This window comes from Scyliorhinus canicula, chromosome 14 (genome assembly GCF_902713615.1).
Source record: "Scyliorhinus canicula chromosome 14, sScyCan1.1, whole genome shotgun sequence".
NCBI classification, from domain to species: domain Eukaryota; kingdom Metazoa; phylum Chordata; class Chondrichthyes; order Carcharhiniformes; family Scyliorhinidae; genus Scyliorhinus; species Scyliorhinus canicula.
This window is the reverse complement of record NC_052159.1, coordinates 7,493,163-7,512,564: the sequence shown is the minus strand read 5'-3', so window position 1 is coordinate 7,512,564 and position 19,402 is coordinate 7,493,163. Positions and strand designations below refer to the sequence as shown.

The 19,402-nt window shown below is 47.7% G+C and overlaps 1 protein-coding gene across 1 annotated transcript in view; it reads right to left on the bottom strand.

Annotated features, from left to right (window-relative positions):
• Positions 1-3,140: 3,140 nt before the first annotated feature.
• ints4 (integrator complex subunit 4) overlaps positions 3,141-19,402 on the bottom strand; it is a 61,820-nt gene continuing 45,558 nt past the window's right edge. The window contains exons 18-23 of the mRNA XM_038818054.1: positions 18,366-18,496; positions 14,974-15,033; positions 14,476-14,635; positions 9,755-9,898; positions 6,293-6,413; positions 3,141-5,038 (exon numbers count right to left, since the gene is read on the bottom strand). Coding sequence (XP_038673982.1) covers positions 4,839-5,038; positions 6,293-6,413; positions 9,755-9,898; positions 14,476-14,635; positions 14,974-15,033; positions 18,366-18,496 — 816 coding nt within the window. The 3' untranslated portion in view covers positions 3,141-4,838. The remainder of the gene's footprint in view (positions 5,039-6,292; positions 6,414-9,754; positions 9,899-14,475; positions 14,636-14,973; positions 15,034-18,365; positions 18,497-19,402) is intronic.

Sequence of the window (19,402 nt, the reverse complement as noted above, 5' to 3'; positions counted from 1 at the left end):
ATAGAAAAAGCTTTATGTAAACCCAGGTGCTGATTTATGATGGCTGGCCCAGGCCCAGTGAAGTTTTTTATTGCCTGCACAATCCCAGTCTCAACGGTCTAATACTGATAATCAACCAGAAGAATAAAGTTGTTTCGTTTTCTCAATAAATCAGCTCAATTCAACTCCAAATCCAATGTTCACAAATCTCAGCAGGCAACTACAAGGTGTAGTGTGCCTGCTTCCTATTCCAGACAGCTCAAGGCGTGTGTCTAACTCCTAATGTCCATATACTAACTGACACAAAGACCCATTACATGCTCACTAACCTATACTGGCTCCCAGTCCAGCACTAACTCAATTTTAAATTCTTCACGTACTCTGTGAGCTTGTATCACTCTTTGTTGTGGGTCAAGTGCCACTCAGGCTGCAGAGTTGGTTAGACGCAAGGCATCTTTATTACAAGCATGTGGCGGGGTGGAATGCATAGATCTCAGAATCAATTGTGCATAGATCTCATAGAATCACTACACTGCAGAAGACCACTCTACCCAAGTCCACACTGATTGTGAGCTCAACACCGACAGGTTTGTGTGTAATTCCTGACCATAACAGGTGTTGACTTTCCTGCAGGTCACCATATTAGATATAAAATTCTTTTCAGGCCGTTTCTGGAAGGCGGTGTTCAATTCTCAGCACTGCCTCTCAGGAATAAGCCTTTGACATGGTGCGGTGGAGATTCACCAGAATGAGAGCGAGTGTAAAAGGATTAAACTGCAACAAAGGTTAGGTGGCCTTGTTCCACAGTGGGTGGCATCTCGGCCTGTGAGCTAGACGCTCCGGGTTTGAGTCCCACCCGAGGTCTTGATGGTCAAGGAAGGCGTGTTCTTATAACGCAGTCAAATAGGTTGAGTGTGTCAACCTGCAAATCCTTCTGAGCATGCCAAAAGCTGCCGGTAAGAGAGGTAGAGACTCCTGGTCAACCACGTTTGGGGTGGCATGATAGCACAATGGTTAGCACTGTTTCTTCACAGCATCAGGCATCCCAGTTTCGATTCCCGGCTTGGGTCACTGTCTGTGCGGAGTCTGCCCGTTCTCCGTGTGTCTGCGTGGGTTTCCTCCCACAAATCGCGAAAGATGTGCTTTTTAGGCAAATTGGACATTCCGAATTCTCCCTTAGTGTACCCGAACAGGCGCCAGACTATGGCGACTAAGGGCTCACAGTAACTTCATTGCAGTGCTTTTTTAAAATAAGTTTAGAGTACCCAATTATTTTTTCCAATTAAGGGGCAATTTAGAGTGGCCAATCTACCTACCATGCACATCTTTGGGTTGTGGGGGTGAAACCCACGCAGACACGGGGAGAATGTGCAAACTCCACACGGACAGTGACCCGGGGCCGGGATTCGAACCCGGGTCCTCGGCACCGTAGGCAGCAATGCTAACCACTGTGCCACCATGCTGCCCACACTTCACTGCAGTGTTAATGTAAGCCTACTTGTGACAATATTAAAGATTATTATTATTATGTGGTGTCAGCCCCTCAAGCTATAAATTCCTGATGACAGACTAGTGACCTGTTCCGGGGAATACTAGCGATGGAACCAGACCAAAGTCTGACTTAGCGCATCGCTAGGTGTGGGAATAGAATAGGAGACAACAAAAGTTGCACAGATGTGGCATTCCCTTTGAGTTTAATACATAAAGCAGTTGAGGTAATCCCATATTTTCTCTAATGGGCGGGCAGTCCAGAAAAGTTCATAATCTTAAAGTTACAGCTCAATTATTCTGGGGTGAAGGATTTCTTCAAAGGGAGGAGTGGAAATCTGGAAACTGCTCCTCCCAAAAACCTGTTTAGACTGGGAGTCAATTCTAAATGTCAAAACTGAGGTTGATAGGTTTTTGTTAGGCGAGAGCAGGAAGGGTTTCAGGATCAAACCGGGTAATTGGGGTTAAAATAAGAGCATCGGCCTAAATATATTCAACGATGGAGCAGCCACAACCCTCTGGAACACAGATTTTGAAAGATTCACCCTTGAGTGATGAAACGTGTCCTTACCCAAGTCCTAAATGATCAGCCTCTATCCCGAGACCGTGCCCCATGTTCAGTCAGGAGAAACAACCTCTGGGCCAATCTGGTCAAACCCCCTCAGCATCTTGCTTGTTCACTGATTGAGATCTACTAAAGGATAGACAAGGCTCATGGGACCGAGTCCTGTGCCTCATTCTAGACTAGATTTTGGCTTCACATGCTGGAAAAGATCCAGAGAAATTGGGTGATGACTGCAATATCTCCTGCCACCTTGGGCTAGTGCTATGGGCAGCAGGGTAGCACAGTGGTTAGCACTGTTACTTCCCAGCACCTGTGACCAGGGTTCGATTCCCGGCTGGGTCGCTGTCTGGGCGGGGTCTGCACGTTCTCCCCGTGTCTGCGTGAGTTTCCTCCCACAAGTCCCGAAAGACGTGCTGGTCAGGTGAATTTGGCATTCTGAATTCACCGTCCAGGTACCCAAACAGGCGCCGGAATGTGGCGACTGGGGGTTTTCACAGTAACTTCATTGCAATGTTAATGTAAGCCTACTTGTGATAATAATAGAGTATTAGTATAGACTACAGCTCTGACCTGCTGACGTTTCCAGCATTTGTTTTAATATCAGATTTGCAAAGATTCAAAACAGGCTCAACACGCCGAATAGCTTCCGTCACGTCTAAGAATAGAAATTATTGGGTTATTCCATTAGTCTTGCACCGTTGCAGAAGGCTGAGATTCACTAGACGCAGATAATCTGTATTATGCAACTACCCTGCACCACTGAATTTTGTTGAGAAATAATGCTGCTTTTACTGCGAGACTTTGCTGTGGTTTCCGTTACGAGTTCCATTTGGAGCTTGCAGCTTCTTGCAGAAACGGCTTCGATTTACTGGAGAAACAATTCTGCTGTGGTCAGGAGCCTCTGCTGTCACTCCGTCCTTGGGTTTGGAGACTGTCTGCTCCATCCTTTCTCCAACCCGGTGGCTAAGATGGCCAATAGTCACTCTGAGACCCAGTGGGACTGGGCTCCACCCCAAATCAAGTCCCATTAGCCCAAACTGTACCATCCTCTTGCCGACCCTCCCATCCCCGAGAATTCTGAGCTCACCAAGACAATAAAAACAAGCGCTTGTGTGAGAAATGTTTCCAATTTATTTGTTCAATGAGATGTAAAAGTGGCCCCCAACTGCACCGGCCAAAATGAGCAACACGTTTATTTAAACCAGCTTCTTACACAGTTCTGGGTCTGCCAATGTCTCTCCATCTCTCACATCTGATCTTGGGATTTCAATGTGACTGAGCAGGTTCTGGCCAGCAACCGAAGCTTTGAGCTTCTCAAGCCGACACTTCATACTGGGTAGTACATTAACTGGAGCGTGTTCCCAGTCTGTGATAGATGGTCTTATTGACACGTAAAAGATTCTGAGAGGGCTTGACAGGGTGAGGATGTGCGAGTTAGGTGGGGTTATGGGGATGGGTCAGGGGAGTGGGCCTAGATGGGTGCTGCTTTTTGGGAAGGTCAGTGCAGACCCGATGGGCTGAATGGCCTCCTTCTGTACTGTAGGGATTCCATGGATGTTCTGCCGCATGGGGGAATTTAGAACCGGGGGGCACAGTTCCAAAATAAGTGGAGGATAGGAGGAATCTTTTCTGAATCTTATTGAATGGTGGAGCAGACTCCAGTGACTGAAAGGCCTGCTCCTATTTCTTATGGCCTGGTGAAGGATAAAGACAGAGCTACTAACCCAGTATTTTCTCAATACGACATGTAACCTTCCAATCTGCATTATTCAGAGCTGGCGTGCCAGGCAGTGGTGTTATTAGGCTCCTGCAATTAAAAGATGTGCTGTAGCAATATTGGGGGTTCCTGCCCCCTAATTCTGGCTTCCATTTAAAATTAAGGCACTGTCGGGCACAATTCCACAAACGTTCGCTGGTTCTGATATGTTCTGAGCGTCGACTCTCAATTTGTGCCAGAAGGTGGGAGGTGAGTCGGCCAAAGCCAATCTCACCCTCACACCCAGGGTTTCCAGCAAGGAGGACAGACACTGGATAGTGATCATGAGCTGGAAACAAGACTCCCCCGCCCTGCTACCCTCTCTGCTCTCGGAGATCTGATGGCAGTGTAGCACCCCAGCCCACGAGTTGGCAGAGGCCCAGCTCATTCAACACCGATCTCCATCTTGGTCCATTTGCCCAGAGAGGAACTAGAGTCAGTTCCCAGTCCGCTGCCCTACAGGAAACACAGAAGTCCGTCGGATCATGGAGGCGCCGCAGCTTTCGAGTTCTGAATCAAATCCTCAGTGAATTTGAGTTCTGGGTCACTATGTTACGAAGGGGTGATGCAACCCACAAAACACTGAACTTTTCAAAATCTCAAGATGTTTGAATCCAACTTTGAAAAAAAAAATTAAACTGTTCCAAACAAAAAACTGTTTCCAAAAATCTACTGAGTTCCTCATCAACAGCCCGTCTCCCATTTTTAACAGAACAGTTCAGGATTTGGAAGGGCACGGAGCTGAAAACTACTTGAAAGGCAACACAAGAAGTCTCGCGGGTGTTTGTTGATCGCGTTTGGTTTCAACATCCCTGTTACCAGTTAGACGAAGCGGACACCTCGTCATTCACGAGTAACATCTGGAGCTACTTTCATGGTCTACAATCTGCAAACTCCCCGAAGTTTTAACTTCGGGCTGTACGACAAGCCTAAGGTTGCTCCCGTCACCGGGTTCACGTTCTGTCAACCTCTCGACTTTGAAACTGTTTTCTCCAGCTCGGTCGAGTCCTTTCTCTCTCTTGCTGTCCCCCCTTGCAGCACGGCTTGTCCTCAGCGTCTGGCTGGCTTGGGCATTAGGTAGACTTTGACGTGTTTGCTGAGGTTAATGGTGCCCTCGATGACACTATCCGTCTGCGGCAACCCATCCATGCTATCGTTCCAGGCTGCCCTGCACACCGCACTCAGGCTGGATGCCCTGCTCCAACTCGAACTGTAGGCCAGCAGCAACCGCACCTCGATTTGACATGGTTCTGCGGGAGAGAGAGGAGCCTATCAGAATGATCACCCAAACCTCTCTGCCTCTCTTGTCTACTGTGAAGCACCTCGAGCCGTTTGTGCTTGACAAACATTAGTTATTCTTGTTATTGAGATGAAAAGATGCACACACACCCACACGCTACTGTGTCACCTGTGCCTCCACGGGGAACAGTCTCTCCTCTGGCTCAGCATGTCATGGTTCGAATACCATTTCACAGTCTTGAGCACAGAACCCAGGTGATCTTTGGGGAGCACGGGGATAATTAGACACTTTGGTCGTCTCAATCATCGTTTTGACTTTAGCACGAAGGGTGAGTGGAAGCAAGGGTCAGCGCTTCTGCGAAGGAGGGGGCAAACCAAACAGCAAAAGAGGAGCTTTTATTTTACTTTTTTATTTTATTTTTTCCAATTAAGGGCCAATTTAGCGTGGCCAATCCACGTAACTTGCACATCTTTGGGTTGTGGGGGTGAGACCCACGCAGACATGGGGCGAATGTGCAAACTCCATATGGACAGTGATCCGGGGGACGGGATCGAACCCGGGTCCTCCCCCCCACCCCCCACAGACATACACTTACACCCCAACCACTACCGAACCCTTAGTGGCCATATTGCCTTCAGGCCCCTTTCCCTCCTTTCAGACCAAATCCCACCCCCTGGTCACCCCCACCTCACATTTCCTTCTTTGACTCAGTGTCCTTTTTATTTAAACATATGATTTACAGACAGGGAAACGGGCCATTCGGCCCAACTAGTCCCTGCTCGTGTTTCTACCCCAATTGAGCCTCCGCCCATCCCTCTTCATCTCACTTCTTTCAGCATATCCTTCAATTCACTTTTCCCTCATGTCTTTGTATTTGTCCAGCTTCTCCTTAACTGTATCAATGCTATTCACCCCAACCACTCGCTGTGGGCGTGAGATTCACGTCCTCACCACTCTCCGGGTAAATGCGTTTCTCCGGAATTCCCAATTGGATTTATTAGTGATTGGCGTCCTTATCAGCCCTGGTTTTGGACTTGCCCATAGGTGGAAACATCTTCCCCACATCTGCCCGTCGCCATTTTAAAGGCTCTATCGGGTCGCCTCTCCCTGTTGAGTCCTTCTTGGTGAATATAATCTGGTGTCTCCCTTGGAAACCCTTCCTTGCATTCTGTACCCTTGCACGATTACATTTCTTGCAAAGTTCTTTCGTCAGCCCCACTTACGGCAATAATGCTGTTGCCACCTCGGTACAAAGACAAGTTACCTGTCCAGGCCGTGTGGGAGAGATAGACTTGCGTAATCAATCTGTGTCTTCCAGGCCCAGGATTTCGGAAATCAGCCGGTTTGGGGTGGATTATATGGGCTTGCCCATCAGGATACATGATCTGCAGGTGACACCAAAGACAACTTCATTTACATAGCTACCACACCATTTCATTAGATAGAGTGAATATTCGGATTATCAAGAGAAAAAATGTTATGAATGTTATTGAAACACAGCGCAGAAGGCCATTTGACCCACTGTATCCATGCTGGCCGTCTGCAAGAGCAACTCACCCAGTCCCCACTCCCTAACCTGTAAGTATTTTCTCTTCAGATATTTATCCAATGCTCTCCAAGGGCTGTAGATGTCATATACATGGACTTTAGTAAGGCGTTTGATAAGGTTTCCCATGGCAGGTTGATGGAAAAAGTGATGGGGTTCAGGGTGTACTAGCTAGATGGATAAAGAACTGGCTGGGCAACAGGAGACAGAGAGTAGTGGTGGAAGGGAGTGTCTCAAAATGGAGAAGGGTGACTAGTGGTGTTCCACAGGGACCCGTGCTCGGACCACTGCTGTTTGTGATCTACATAAATGACCTGGAGGAAAGTATAGGTGGTCTGATTAGCAAGTTTGCAGATGATACTAAGATTGGTGGAGTTGCAGATAGCGAGGAGGACTGTCAGAGAATACAACAAAATATAGATAGATTGGAGAGTTGGGCAGAGAAATGGCAGATGGAGTTCAATCCAGGCAAATGCGAGGTGATGCATTTTGTAAGATCAAATTCAAGAGCGGACTATATGGTCAATGGAAGGATCTTGGGGAAAATTGATGAACAGAAAGATCTGGGAGTTCAGGTCCATTGTACCCTGAAGGTGGCAACGCAGGTTGATAGAGTGATCAAGAAGGCATACAGCATGCTTGCCTTCATCGGACGGGGTATTGAGTACAAGAGTTGGCAGGTCATGTTACAGTTATATAGGACTTTGGTTCGGCCACATTTGGAATACTGCGTACAGTTCTGGTCGCCACATTACCAGAAGGATGTGGATGCTTTGGAGAGGGTGCAGAGGAGGTTCACCAGGATGTTGCCTGGTATGGAGGGTGCTAGCTATGAAGAAAGGTTGAGTAGATTAGGATTGTTTTCGTTGGAAAGACGGAGGTTGAGGGGGGACCTGATTGAGGTCTACAAAATTATGAGAGGTATGGACAGGGTGGATAGCAACAAGCTTTTCCCAAGAGTGGGGGTGTCAATTACAAGGGGTCACGATTTCAAGGTGAGAGGGGGAAAGTTTAAGGGAGATGTGCATGGAAAGTTTTTTACGCAGAGGGTGGTGGGTGCCTGGAACGCTTTACCAGCGGAGGTGGTAGAGGCGGGTACGATAGCATCATTTAAGAGGCATCTAGACAGGTATATGAACGGGCGGGGAACAGAGAGAAGTAGACCTTGGAAAATAGGAGACAGGTTTAGATAAAGGATCTGGATCGGCGCAGGCTGGGAGGGCCGAAGGGCCTGTTCCTGTGCTGTAATTTTCTTTGTTCTTATTGAAAGCCTCGATTGAATTGCATTCTAGATCCTCACCATTTGCTGCATGCAAATGTTTTTCCTCATGACCTCGTTGCTTCTTTTGCCAATTGCCTTAAACCTGTGTCCACTGGTTCTAGATCCTTCCACTAGTGGGAACAGTATCTCCCCGTGTACTCTGTCCAGACCTCTCATCATTTTGAACATGCGATGTGATATTGCTTAAAGAGCACAATCCTTCCCAACATTGGGAGTTCCTAAGTTATTGAAGACTGAGAAATAGCGTTGAAGACGCAGCGAGGCATCGATTGTTGGAAGAGAGCAAACCCCTTAACAGAACATTGGCACGGAAGTCGAGGTTTTTAAATCACCTGCAACAAATATAGGCTATCTAAAAACCTAATCATCAATTCCAACAGGTATTGGTCCTTTTCAACTTGCCAACCGACCATCGTTCAGGTTAGGATCTACAATACAATTCGATCGTGGTTCTCAGAAGAATATTGGATAAGTATCTACAGGGAACAATGTTGCAGGTCCACAGCTAAAAGACAAAGGATTGGGCCTGGATGAATTGCTCCTCCATAGAACCAGCACAGGCACACGGGCCAAATGGCCTCTTGTGCTGATTGAGGATCGGATGATTTTTAAAATTGGACACTGGATTAAAGTGGATTAAATTGAAGGCTGAGTTACAAAGAGAGGCTGCAGGGGGTGGGGAACGGACACGGCCATATTAATCAGCTAACAACCTAATCATCAATTCCAATAGCTACTGATGGTATTTACATTTCCAAATGACCTTTTGTTGTTGGTGAGGGTGGGTAACCTCCCTACCTCCGGGCCAGAAGCTCCCAGGTACCAAGTCCTACTTCAGGGTTTGATTATCAGCCTGTATATCCGGCAGGCGGTGAGTTTCCTGGTCAGCCACACTACTGACGGCAGCGGCAAACCATTGCGGTACTTTGCCAAGCTTAAACATGGACCTATCTAATGAAATGCACGGTTGCCAATGCACTCTTGGGGCATGGTACCTGAAGCGGGAAGATAATTGTTCAGAGCCTTGGTCAGATCCCACCTAGAGCGTTGTGCTCAATTCTGGCCATGACACCTCAGGAAGGATCTGCACTGTACCCACCATGGAGCGGGTACAGTGCAGATTCACCATAGTTAGACTGGACTTTAAAGAATTTAAAAATGACAGGCTAGAGAGGCTAGGCCGGCATCCACCTCAGTGTTTAAGATGATTACAAGATCTGACATGGTAGATAGCGAGAAAGTATTTCTTCAGGCGGTGGAGAGCAATAGGAATCCAGAACAAGGACTTAAACAAGCCTTAAAATGAGAGCCAGGCTGTTCAGGGGCGATATCAGAGATCACCTCGTCATACGACGGGGAGTGGAAATCTGGAACACTCCCTCATAGAAAAAGGTGTTGAGATTGGGATTTACACTGAATGTTTTGAACCCGAAATTGATCGTTTTTTGTGAAGCAAAGGGATATGGAGTTACGGCAAGTGGATGGAATTTAGATACTGATCAGCCATGATCTCACTCATTGATGGAACAGGCTCGAGGGGCTGAATGGACTCCTCCTGTTCCTATGTTGATCTTGGGTGACCACAAACCACCAGTGTAAATGTCTGGGTTTTGAAATTACCTCCGGTAAGTAAGAACGTAAGAAATAGGAGCAGGAGGAGGCCATTCATCCTCTTGAACCTGCTGCACCATCCAGTAGGATGGAGGCTGATCATCAACCTCAATGCCATTTTCCCACCCGATTCACAAAGCCTTAGATTCCCTCAGTATCCAGGAATCTATCGACTGCAGGCTTCAATACGCACAACAAGAGGCCTCCCGGGTCGGGAATTCTCCAGAGTTAAAGACTGCAAACAGATTATAAAGTGGATAACACACTTTATCATGGTGGTGACCTACCTGCACCTTAACAGTGGTCTGGGGTTCCTGCACATGCTCTAATGTGGCATCGACGTCCAGAGCCACCACCAGGCCAGACGTGAACCGCAGAGGGTTGTCAGACTCGCCCGTCGGCTCGATGATGGTTGCAGAGGCCCTGTGCACCTACAAAATCAAAGGATTAGTATTGGAAACAGGCACACTTGCTGCTTTCATTTCATCTCCTCCTTCCAAAATACCAGCTGACACACGGAAAATCCAATGGGGAATTCTGGAGAAACCTCTTCACCCAGGGAGTGGGTGCTGAGATGCCAGTTGATATTATGACTGGACGGGAAGACCCGGGAATGGGACCCTGGCTCAAAGGACCCTAACTTTCACTTTTTTTTTAACGACACGTGCAGGAACAGAGTCACAGGATTGCTAATTAATTTTTTAAAATAAATTTAGATACCCAATTATTTTTTTTTTCCGAATTAAGGAGCAATTTAGCGTGGACAGTCCACCTAACCTGCACATCTTTGGGTTGTGGGGGTGAAACCCACACAGATACCGGGAGAACGTGCAAACTCCACACGGACAGTGACCCAGAGCCGGGATTCAAACCCGGGTCCTCAGCGCCACAGTTCCAGTGCTAACCTCTGTGCCACATGCCGCCCCTCGCTAATTAGTTTTAACAATAAGGAAAAAAATATTTATTACACATGAAAATTGGATCATGATACAATACACTTTTATTCCCCCCCCTTAGTTTAACACGCAGGTTTCAGGATTAACACGAATTACAAAGTACACCGTAATCTACAATGGTCTCATTAACACAAAGTCCCTTTAATTAAGCACACAGCATGGTAGAATAATGGTTAGCGCCATTTCTTCACAGTCACAGGGTCCCAGGTTCGATTCCCGACTGGGTCACTGTCTGTGCAGAATCTGCAAGTTCTCCCTGTGTCTGCGTGGGTTTCCTCCAAGTGCTCCAGTTTCCTCCCACAGTCCAAAGATTTGCGGGTTAGATGGATTGGCCATGCTAAATTGCCCGTAGTGTAAAAAAATGTTCAGTGGGGGTTACTGGGTTACGGGGATAGGGTAGAAACGTGGGCTTCAATAGGGGGCTCTTTGTAAGGGCCAGTGCAGACTTGATGGGCTGAATGGCCTCCTTCTGCACTGTATATTCTATAATTCTATGACAAGGTGACTATGGGCAAATACACTCTCCACTCTGAGCCCCAATTGAGTATTTGTGGATGGCCCTTCAGAATCGCCCTAGATGATTGTCACGTGGGAGTTTTCAAACTCCACTCCCAAAAATATCCTTTCACATCTTCTCTCATAAGTAAGCTTTTCCCTCGCGCATTTAGAAATCCAGCAATTTAAACAAAGCTTCCACTCCACTTTTAATAGTGAATCTAATCCAAGCTTTTACACCAACCCCATGAGGATTTCTTTGAATGGACTGTTGTGCAAAATGCTCACAATTGCTTTAACTCTCGATTCCCAGGTGGTATTAATATGGCACCCGATGTTTGATACACCTCTGAAGGCTGCTGTCCCACTTTAAATCTGGTTACTGCTATTGTCTCTTTAACTCAGAGCACTTTGTTTACACTTCCTAGAATTCTGAACAATGCCTTGGTCTCTGTTCACTTAACTCCAGACTTTGGACGCAACCTTCCCAAAAGGGGACAAAGTCCCCGAGCGAGCGCGTTTATCCTGGTGTTTCCCAGCACCCGGAGTGCCGAGAAACACGCGGTTATTTAACGTGATGTGTGTTGAATAAGGGGACTAAATGGGGAAAGCGCCGCCGAGGATGCACTCAGCCCCATTTTTTACAACGGGGAGCTCCACTCACCAGAACTCCCCGTTGTAGCGAGAGATCGGGATGCCATTTTTAAATGGCGTCCCGATCTCAGAGGCCCACAAAAAAAATCTCCGACCTTAACCTAGCCCGAACACAACATGGGATGGTCCCTCGCCCCCCACAACACCCATGGTGGGCAACCCTGACCCAATCGCACGCGCACAAAAAATGCCAGCTTCGCACTCTGGCAGTGCCAACCTGGCAGTGTCCCTACCAGCCTGCAGTGCCACCTGGGCACCTTGGCAGTGGCAGGCTTGCACCCAGGTGGCACTGCCAGGGTACCCAGGTGGCATCAGCAGTGCCAGGGCACCACCCTGCCTGAAGGGCATGCAGCTGGGGGCCTCCGATCCCCTTGGAGACTCCCCACAAATGCCGTTCCTTCTGGTCCCCGTTTTTGGGAAATGACGCTCACCCGAGGTCCGTGAGGCGAAGGGATTGAATCCCAAAGCCTCAGTTATCTCAGGAATCTGCACATTGGGGTGAGACTTACTGCCTCGCTCTAATATGCAGATTTGCCAAACAAATGATCCTGCCCATATCTCCTTACAATGTGTCATCAGATTGTGTTGAATCTCACGAGGTGTTGTGAGCAGGATGGATCCCGGAAGCCCCGGCTTTCACCAGCCACGCTGCAGCGCGGCGAGCTGCTTCTCCGGAGCAGCGTGGCCGGTAGATCGTGCCCTTCATTACTCTAGTTTCCTTAACCAGCTGGACTTTATATTTCCAGCAACTGTTTTCTTAACCATTACTCCATAGTGAGGCTTTTCTTCTCGCTCGGCCAAGAGTAATGTCCCTCTTTAGCCTTCCGAAACCAACTGCTTTTAGCAGAGCAGCGAGAATTGCATTCTCTCTCACTACCTATCTCCAACTGCAATCAAATTAGCTAACTAAAGCTTCTTTGCCTTGTAAGGCTCCAGTTGCTAAGCACCCATATGCTTATGTCTTTTATTTATTCTTCATGCCATAGCCCTCTCTAAACACAATTGGAACTTAACCAACCCTAAACATACTCACACCGCCGTCCGGCATGAATCTATCTGTATTTTTTACACTTTCAGGCACAGGCACATTAAATTAAACCCACTTAAAACTATACCTTATTTCTAATGTTTACCAATGCAAATATAAATCCCTTAAAGCTATGTTTGTTTTCGTAACAGTGGGTAACATCTCGGAGGCATCAACAAACCAAGACATCTTTTAGACCAGCCCTCAGCCTTCCCCTTTCCCACACTGTCTCTTCCCTATTCTAGTGCACCTGTACAGGCTGCCGTTTCAGTTCAGCAGCTTGCAGAGCAATCGCAGGATGATAATCCACTACAGGCAGCTTCAGTCTGAACTGCTGCAGCTCATCTCGGCTGCACACATCAATTTTCTTTTTAAACGTAGGATCAGACAGGATATACGGAACAGAAACAGACCATTCGGCCCAACCAGTCCATACTGGTGTTTATGCTCCACTCAAGCATTGTCTTCATCCTTCCTCATCTCACCCTGTCAGCATATCCTTCTATTCCCTTCTCCCATATATCACCATCTAGCCTTCCCCTCAAAGCTTTACCTGACCTTAACTAGACTTTCCTTGAATTATTCACCTCTACTGCTCCCTGTGGTAGCCAGTTCCACATTTTCCCCATTCTCTGGGCAAAGAGGTTTTTTCTGATTTCCCGGATTTTTATATTCACGGCCTCTGGATTTGCTCTTTCCCAGAGCTGGAAATATTGTGCCCATCCTATCAAAACCTTTCATAGTTTTAAACGCCTCCAATAAGTCACCTGAAACCTTCTCTTTGCAACAGAAAAAGACCCAGCTTGTTCATCCTTTCCAGACAAGTATAACCCACCGTTCTGATATTTTTTTTGGCACCTCTCCAGTGTCTCGATATCCTTTTTATAACATGACAAGCTGCCTATGCACAGTGACTCCAAATGTCATCTAACCAATGTTCAAAACAAGTTCAATTCTCTGCTTTAAATTCTATCCCCCCAGAAGTAAACCCTGGAGGTTGAATTTTTCCAAAACAGCCTTCAACATACATCGCTTTATCAAGTCATAGTCATTACAGAGCGGAATGAGGTCATTCAGCCCATCAAGTCCATGCCAGCTCTCTGTAGAGCAATCCAGTTAGTCCCATTCCCCCCTTCTATCCCCATAGCTTTAGTTCCCTGAAGAGCCCATCCAATTCCTTTAGAAATCATTCATCAATCTCCACGTCCACCGCCCTCGTGGGCAATGTTCCAGCTCATTACCACTCGCTGCGTAAACAAGGTTCTCTCTCACAGTCCCACTGCATCTAATGCCTGAAATCTTCAATCTGTGTTCCTTAGTCCTTGTACCTTCAGCTAATTGGAAGTTTTTCCTCGTCTACCTCAAATCCCCCTTCAATCTCCTTTGTTTCAAGAAGAAACCTTTGTATTCTTGATTCCTTCACTCCTCTATCCTATTCAGATACCTATTTCCATAGAATCCCTAGAGTGCAGGAGGAGGCCATTTAGCCCATCGAGTCTGCACCGACCTTCTGAAAGGGCACCCTACCTAGGCCCACACCCCCCCGCCCTATCTCCATAACCCCACCTAACATGTATACATGTTTGGACTGTGGGAGGAAACCAGAGCACCCAGAGGAGACCCAAGGACACGGGGAAGGCGTGCAAACTCCACACAGTCACCCAAGGCTGAAATTTAACCCGGGTCCCTGGTGCGATGAGACAGCAATGCTAACCACCCATCCTAAGTAACTGGGTCTTTTTTTTAAACCTTCCTGCGTGCCCCTATAACCTCTTAGCCCCTCTACTTCCATTTTGCAATCCTTAGCACATCAAAGCAATCCTGCCTCCCCTGTATTATCAATGGAACAGTTTAAAAGACAGGAATTAAAACTAACCTGCGCCGGGAGTTCCAGGAGGAGGAAGTTGCTGTGTCGCAGAGTGGTCTGAAGGATTTTCACCATCTCCGCTGGTTTGCAGGCCACGAGTCTTGGCATAACTTCCAGCAGCTTCTCAACAAAGCTCTCCTGTAGGTACTGGAGTTCTGATGCAAAGTACCTGGAGGCAAGGGAAACAAAACTATCGATATGCAATGTTGAAAAGAACTGACATGGCGCAGGGGGTTTGTGGGGAGGTTGTGAGGGTGTGAAAGGTGAGCTGGAGTGGGGATAAGGCAGGGCGAGACACAATGACGAACTCGCCTCCCCTTCAGCCACCACCACTTCCTTCCCCCCCCTACTCCACCCCACCAAAGCACATTGGGGAAACCAGACGGGGTTTTTATAACAATCCAGCGGCTTCATGGTCACGTCTAATGAAACCAATTTTTTATTTCCACCCTTTTTAAAACAAAAATAGAAACTGAATTCAAATTCCCAAACTGTGGAACTGTTTACCTCGGGAAGGTCTCAATCTCCTGCAAAAACGTCTCGCACATGTTTATAAGGGTTTCCATCCTGGAAAGGAAAGGGAAAAGACAAACATGTGGGACTTAACAAAGACATCTGTTGCATTTACCGAATCATAGAGATTTACAGCAAAGATCATTCAGCTTGCATCAGCTGAAAAGTAACCAACAGCCCGCGTGGGGTTTGCACATTCTCCCCGTGTCTGCGTGGGTCTCATAGAATTTTTTACAGTGCAGAAGGAGGCCATTCGGCCCATCAGGTCTGCACCGGCTCTTGGAAAGAGCACCCTACCCATGCCCACACTTCCACTCTATCCCCATAACCCAGTCACCTCACCCAACACTAAGGGCAATTTTGGACACTTAGGGCAATTTAGCATGGCCAATCCACCTAACCTGCACATCTTTGGACTGTGGGAGGAAACCGGAGCACCCGGAGGAAACCCACGCACACACGGGGAGAACGTCCAGTCCGCACAGACAGTGACCCAAGCCGGGAATCGAACCTGGGACCCTGGAGCTGTGAAGCGATTGTGCTAACCATTATGCTACCGTGCTGCCCACTAGTCTCACCCCCATAACCCAAAGATGTGCAGGGTAGGTGGATTGGCCACACTAAATTGCCCCTTAATTTAAAAATTTATTTTAAAAGAAAAAGAACTAACGGGTCTAATCTTGCTTTCCAACTCTTGGTTGCAGCACTTTGAAGTAGTTTTTGAAATGTGATGAGGGTTTCTGCCTCTAAAATAAAGTCACCGCGGTCCCAGATGACCACAGGCTGCTTTCCCCTTCGAGGGGGAGAGAGCTGGCTGGTGGTGATTTAACCCGAGGGTCACCACACCTCAGGCGAGGGGCAAGATTGAGAAGGCGGGGCCCTCATGAATAACCTCAGCCGGAACGGGAATTGAACCCATGCTGTCGACATTGCTCCGCATCACGAACCAGCCGGCCAGCCAAATATCCAGCTAAATCGGCGCCCCATTAGCCTTTCAGGCAGTGAATGTCAGATTCCCCCACAACCAGTCTGTTTAAAAACCATTATCCTCGACTCCCGGATGTTTGCTTTTAATTCATTCATGGGATGTGGGTGTCGCTGGCTAGGCCAGCATTCATTGCCCACCCCTAATCACCTTGAATCGAGTGGCATTTCACAGAGAAGTTCAGAGTCAACCACATTGCCGTGGTTCTAGTGTCACACGTGTCTAGTGTCACACGGAAGCCAGATTTAATTCCCTAAAGTGAACCAGATGGGCTACAGGGGCTGTTTAGCACAGGGCTAAATCGCTGGCTTTGAAAGCAGACCAAGCAGGCCGGCAGCACGGTTCGATTCCCGTAACAGCCTCGCCGAATAGGCGCCGGAATGTGGCGACTAGGGGCTTTTCACAGTCACTTTGTTTGAAGCCTACTCGTGACAATAAGCGATTTTCATTTCATTTTATAACAATCAACAATGGTTTCTTGGTCTTCCTTAAAAGCTCGATTCCAGATTTTTGTGCCAAATGAAATTGAAAGCAGAGCTGTGTGAAAGGAAGGAATATAAAATAAAGGGTGCAGTGCTAAACAGGGTGGGGGAGGGGACCCAGGGGTATATGAATGAATCATTACAGGTGCACAGCAGGTTGACGAAAGTGGTTACAAAGGCACAGACTCCAAAATGCAAAAGTTATGCTAAAGTTTTATAAAACACTGACTTGGTTTCTGCTGGAGTACTGTGTCCAATTATCAGCACCACACTTTAAGGAGGGTGTGAAGGCTTTCGAGAGGGGACAGAACAGATTTACGAGAATGGTTCCAAGGATGAGGAAATGAATCCAGTTCTGATAAAAAGGTCATTGAGCTGAAACGCTAACTCGGGTCCCTCTGTGCACAGATGCTGCCTGACCTGCTCAGTGTTTCCAGCATTTTCTTTTTTATTCCAGGGAAGAGGGACCACCGTTACATGGACGGACTGGAGAAGCTGCTGATCGAACAGAACAGCGAGAGAAAGTTAAGATAGAGGTATTCAGAATCATGAGTGGTCTGGACGGAGGAGATAGGGAGGAACTGTTCCCACTGGTGGAAAGGTCAAGAACCATAAGTCACCCGATATAAGATGATCGTAAAAGAACCAATGGTCACAGGAGGGGAAAACTCTTACACAGCAAGTGGTTAAATCTGGAAAGCGATGCCTGTGAGTGTGGTGGAGTTCGATTCAATCGTGGCTTTCAAAAGAGGAACTGAATGAGTGCCTGAAGGGAAAGAAATGGCAGAGCTATGTGGTAGTGGGACTTGGCCAAGTTCCTCTTACAGAGAGCAGGCACATAGCTGACGGGCCAAATGGGCCCCTCTGTCTGGTTACCATTCTGACGAAAGGTCATGACCGGACACGTTAACCTCTGTTAACATGAACATGAAGCATCAATGGCCTTGAGATGTTTCCGAGTGAGATAACTTCAAGCAGTGATCATTGATCTTCTGCAAAATATAGCAACTGGGAAAAGAAAAGTCAGAAGGGTGAACCGATTTTTTCTTTAATCTTTGATGGGGCGTCGCTGGTTGGAACAGCTTTCGTTGTCCATCCCTAATTGCCCTTGAACTGAGTGTCTTGTTAGGCCATTTCAGGGGGCAGATTAGAGTAAACTGTTTTGCTGTGGGTCTGGAGTCATGTGTAGGCCAGACCGGGTAAGGACGGCAGATTTCCTTCCCTAAAGGACATCAGTGAACCAGATGGGTTTTTACAACAATCGACGATAGTTTCATGATCAGCGTCACTGAGACTAGCTTTATATTCCAGATTTATTTGTTGAACTTCAATTCCGCCTGTTGCCCTGGTGGGATTTGAACCCGTGACCCCCAGAGCCTGGGCCTCTGGATCACTAGTCTAGTGACATCACCACTGCAGAACCATCTCCTCCTGTTCGAGGTCTCTCGGTTTTTGAAAGGACTAGATGAAGTAGACCATTTGTGAGCCGAGCACAATTAGGGGCCGTCAATATAAACAGTCCAATAAATCCAATCAGGAATTCAAGGGAACCAAATCCAGGGAATGCTGAGAATGTGGAACTCGCTACCACAGGGAGTGGTTGTGGTGAATAGTGGATCTAAGGGGAAGCTGAATAAACACAAGTGAGGGAGGAATAGAAGGATATGCTGGTAGGGTGAGATGGAGAGAGGGTGGGAGCAGGCCAGTTGGGTGGCATGGCCTGAAACTATACTGTAAATGCTACATACGTTTTTGTACAATACTTAGGTAGCTTTCCCCTTGAACCTATTCCCCACAAACAATCTACATGCTAGTGAATTCCACGTTCTAACCCCATCTATAAAAGATGAGGCAATTTGTTGAATGCCCCAAAGTATTTCATCAGACACTGTTGACATATTTCAAAGGCGCCTCCTTACCCTCTGGTCGTGCGAGCGGTCAGAATGAGCTGCAGTGCTTTAGCTTGTAGACGCATATGGTGGATGATCGCAACATGTCTGCTCTCCAGGCCACTGTACAAAAACTCCAGCTTATAGGTGTGCTCTAGAATCTGGAGAGAGAGAGAGCGAGAGAGACAGAGCATGGGAGGGGGGGGGGGGGGGGGGGGGGGAGAGAGAGAGAGAGAGAGAGGGAGGAGGAGACACGGGCCGGGGGAGAGAAAGTGGGGGAGAAAGTGAGAGTAGGTCAAACAACATGCTGTTGAATGGGATTTCTTTTGAATATAGGATTTCAGGAGGAAGCCGTGATGCGGTATAGCAGGAAGTTTAAACTTCCGATTATCAGTTTTCCTGCCCAGACTGCTCCAAGGTGCCTGATAATAATTGGATCACATGACCCTATCCGGAGAGACCAATTCTTACCCTGGTTTACTCAGGAGCATAGCCTGGAAGTAAATCAGCTGGAGTGCCAAAGCACTCCGGCACCATGGCAACCCCGATACAGCACACCCTGCTCTCCCAACATCCCTCACCCCGCTCCCCAGACACTGCTTACCGCTCCCCCCTCCACAATGCTGACTGTATCCCCCCCCAACCAGTCGATATTCAACGTTGGGGGTAGGGGGGGAAATTAACATTGCCGGGGGAAGGGGGTGAACAGTGTTGGGCAGGTGGCAGGGACGGTGGGGGGGGGGGGGGGCGAATTATGCAGTATTTAGTTTGGCAGTCCCATTTAAAACAGGGAAAGCCAATGAACTGAAGACAAACTTTAAGCAGAGTAATTTTTGGATCATGATCTCACTTGCCACTCGGCTTCCCAATTCTCCAAATTGCTGGGTTTCTGCTGCAGCCAAGACAGGGAGGTGTAAAGGCCCCAGTGAGTAGTCAACAACAGGCACAACCACTCCGTTGGTGACAGGAAATCTGGGCCATCTCTCCCAAGGATCGAGGAGGTAGTTTTAGACTGTTTACAATCTTCTCCAGCGGTCACTCGCTATCGAGTATGATGGTCCACCTAA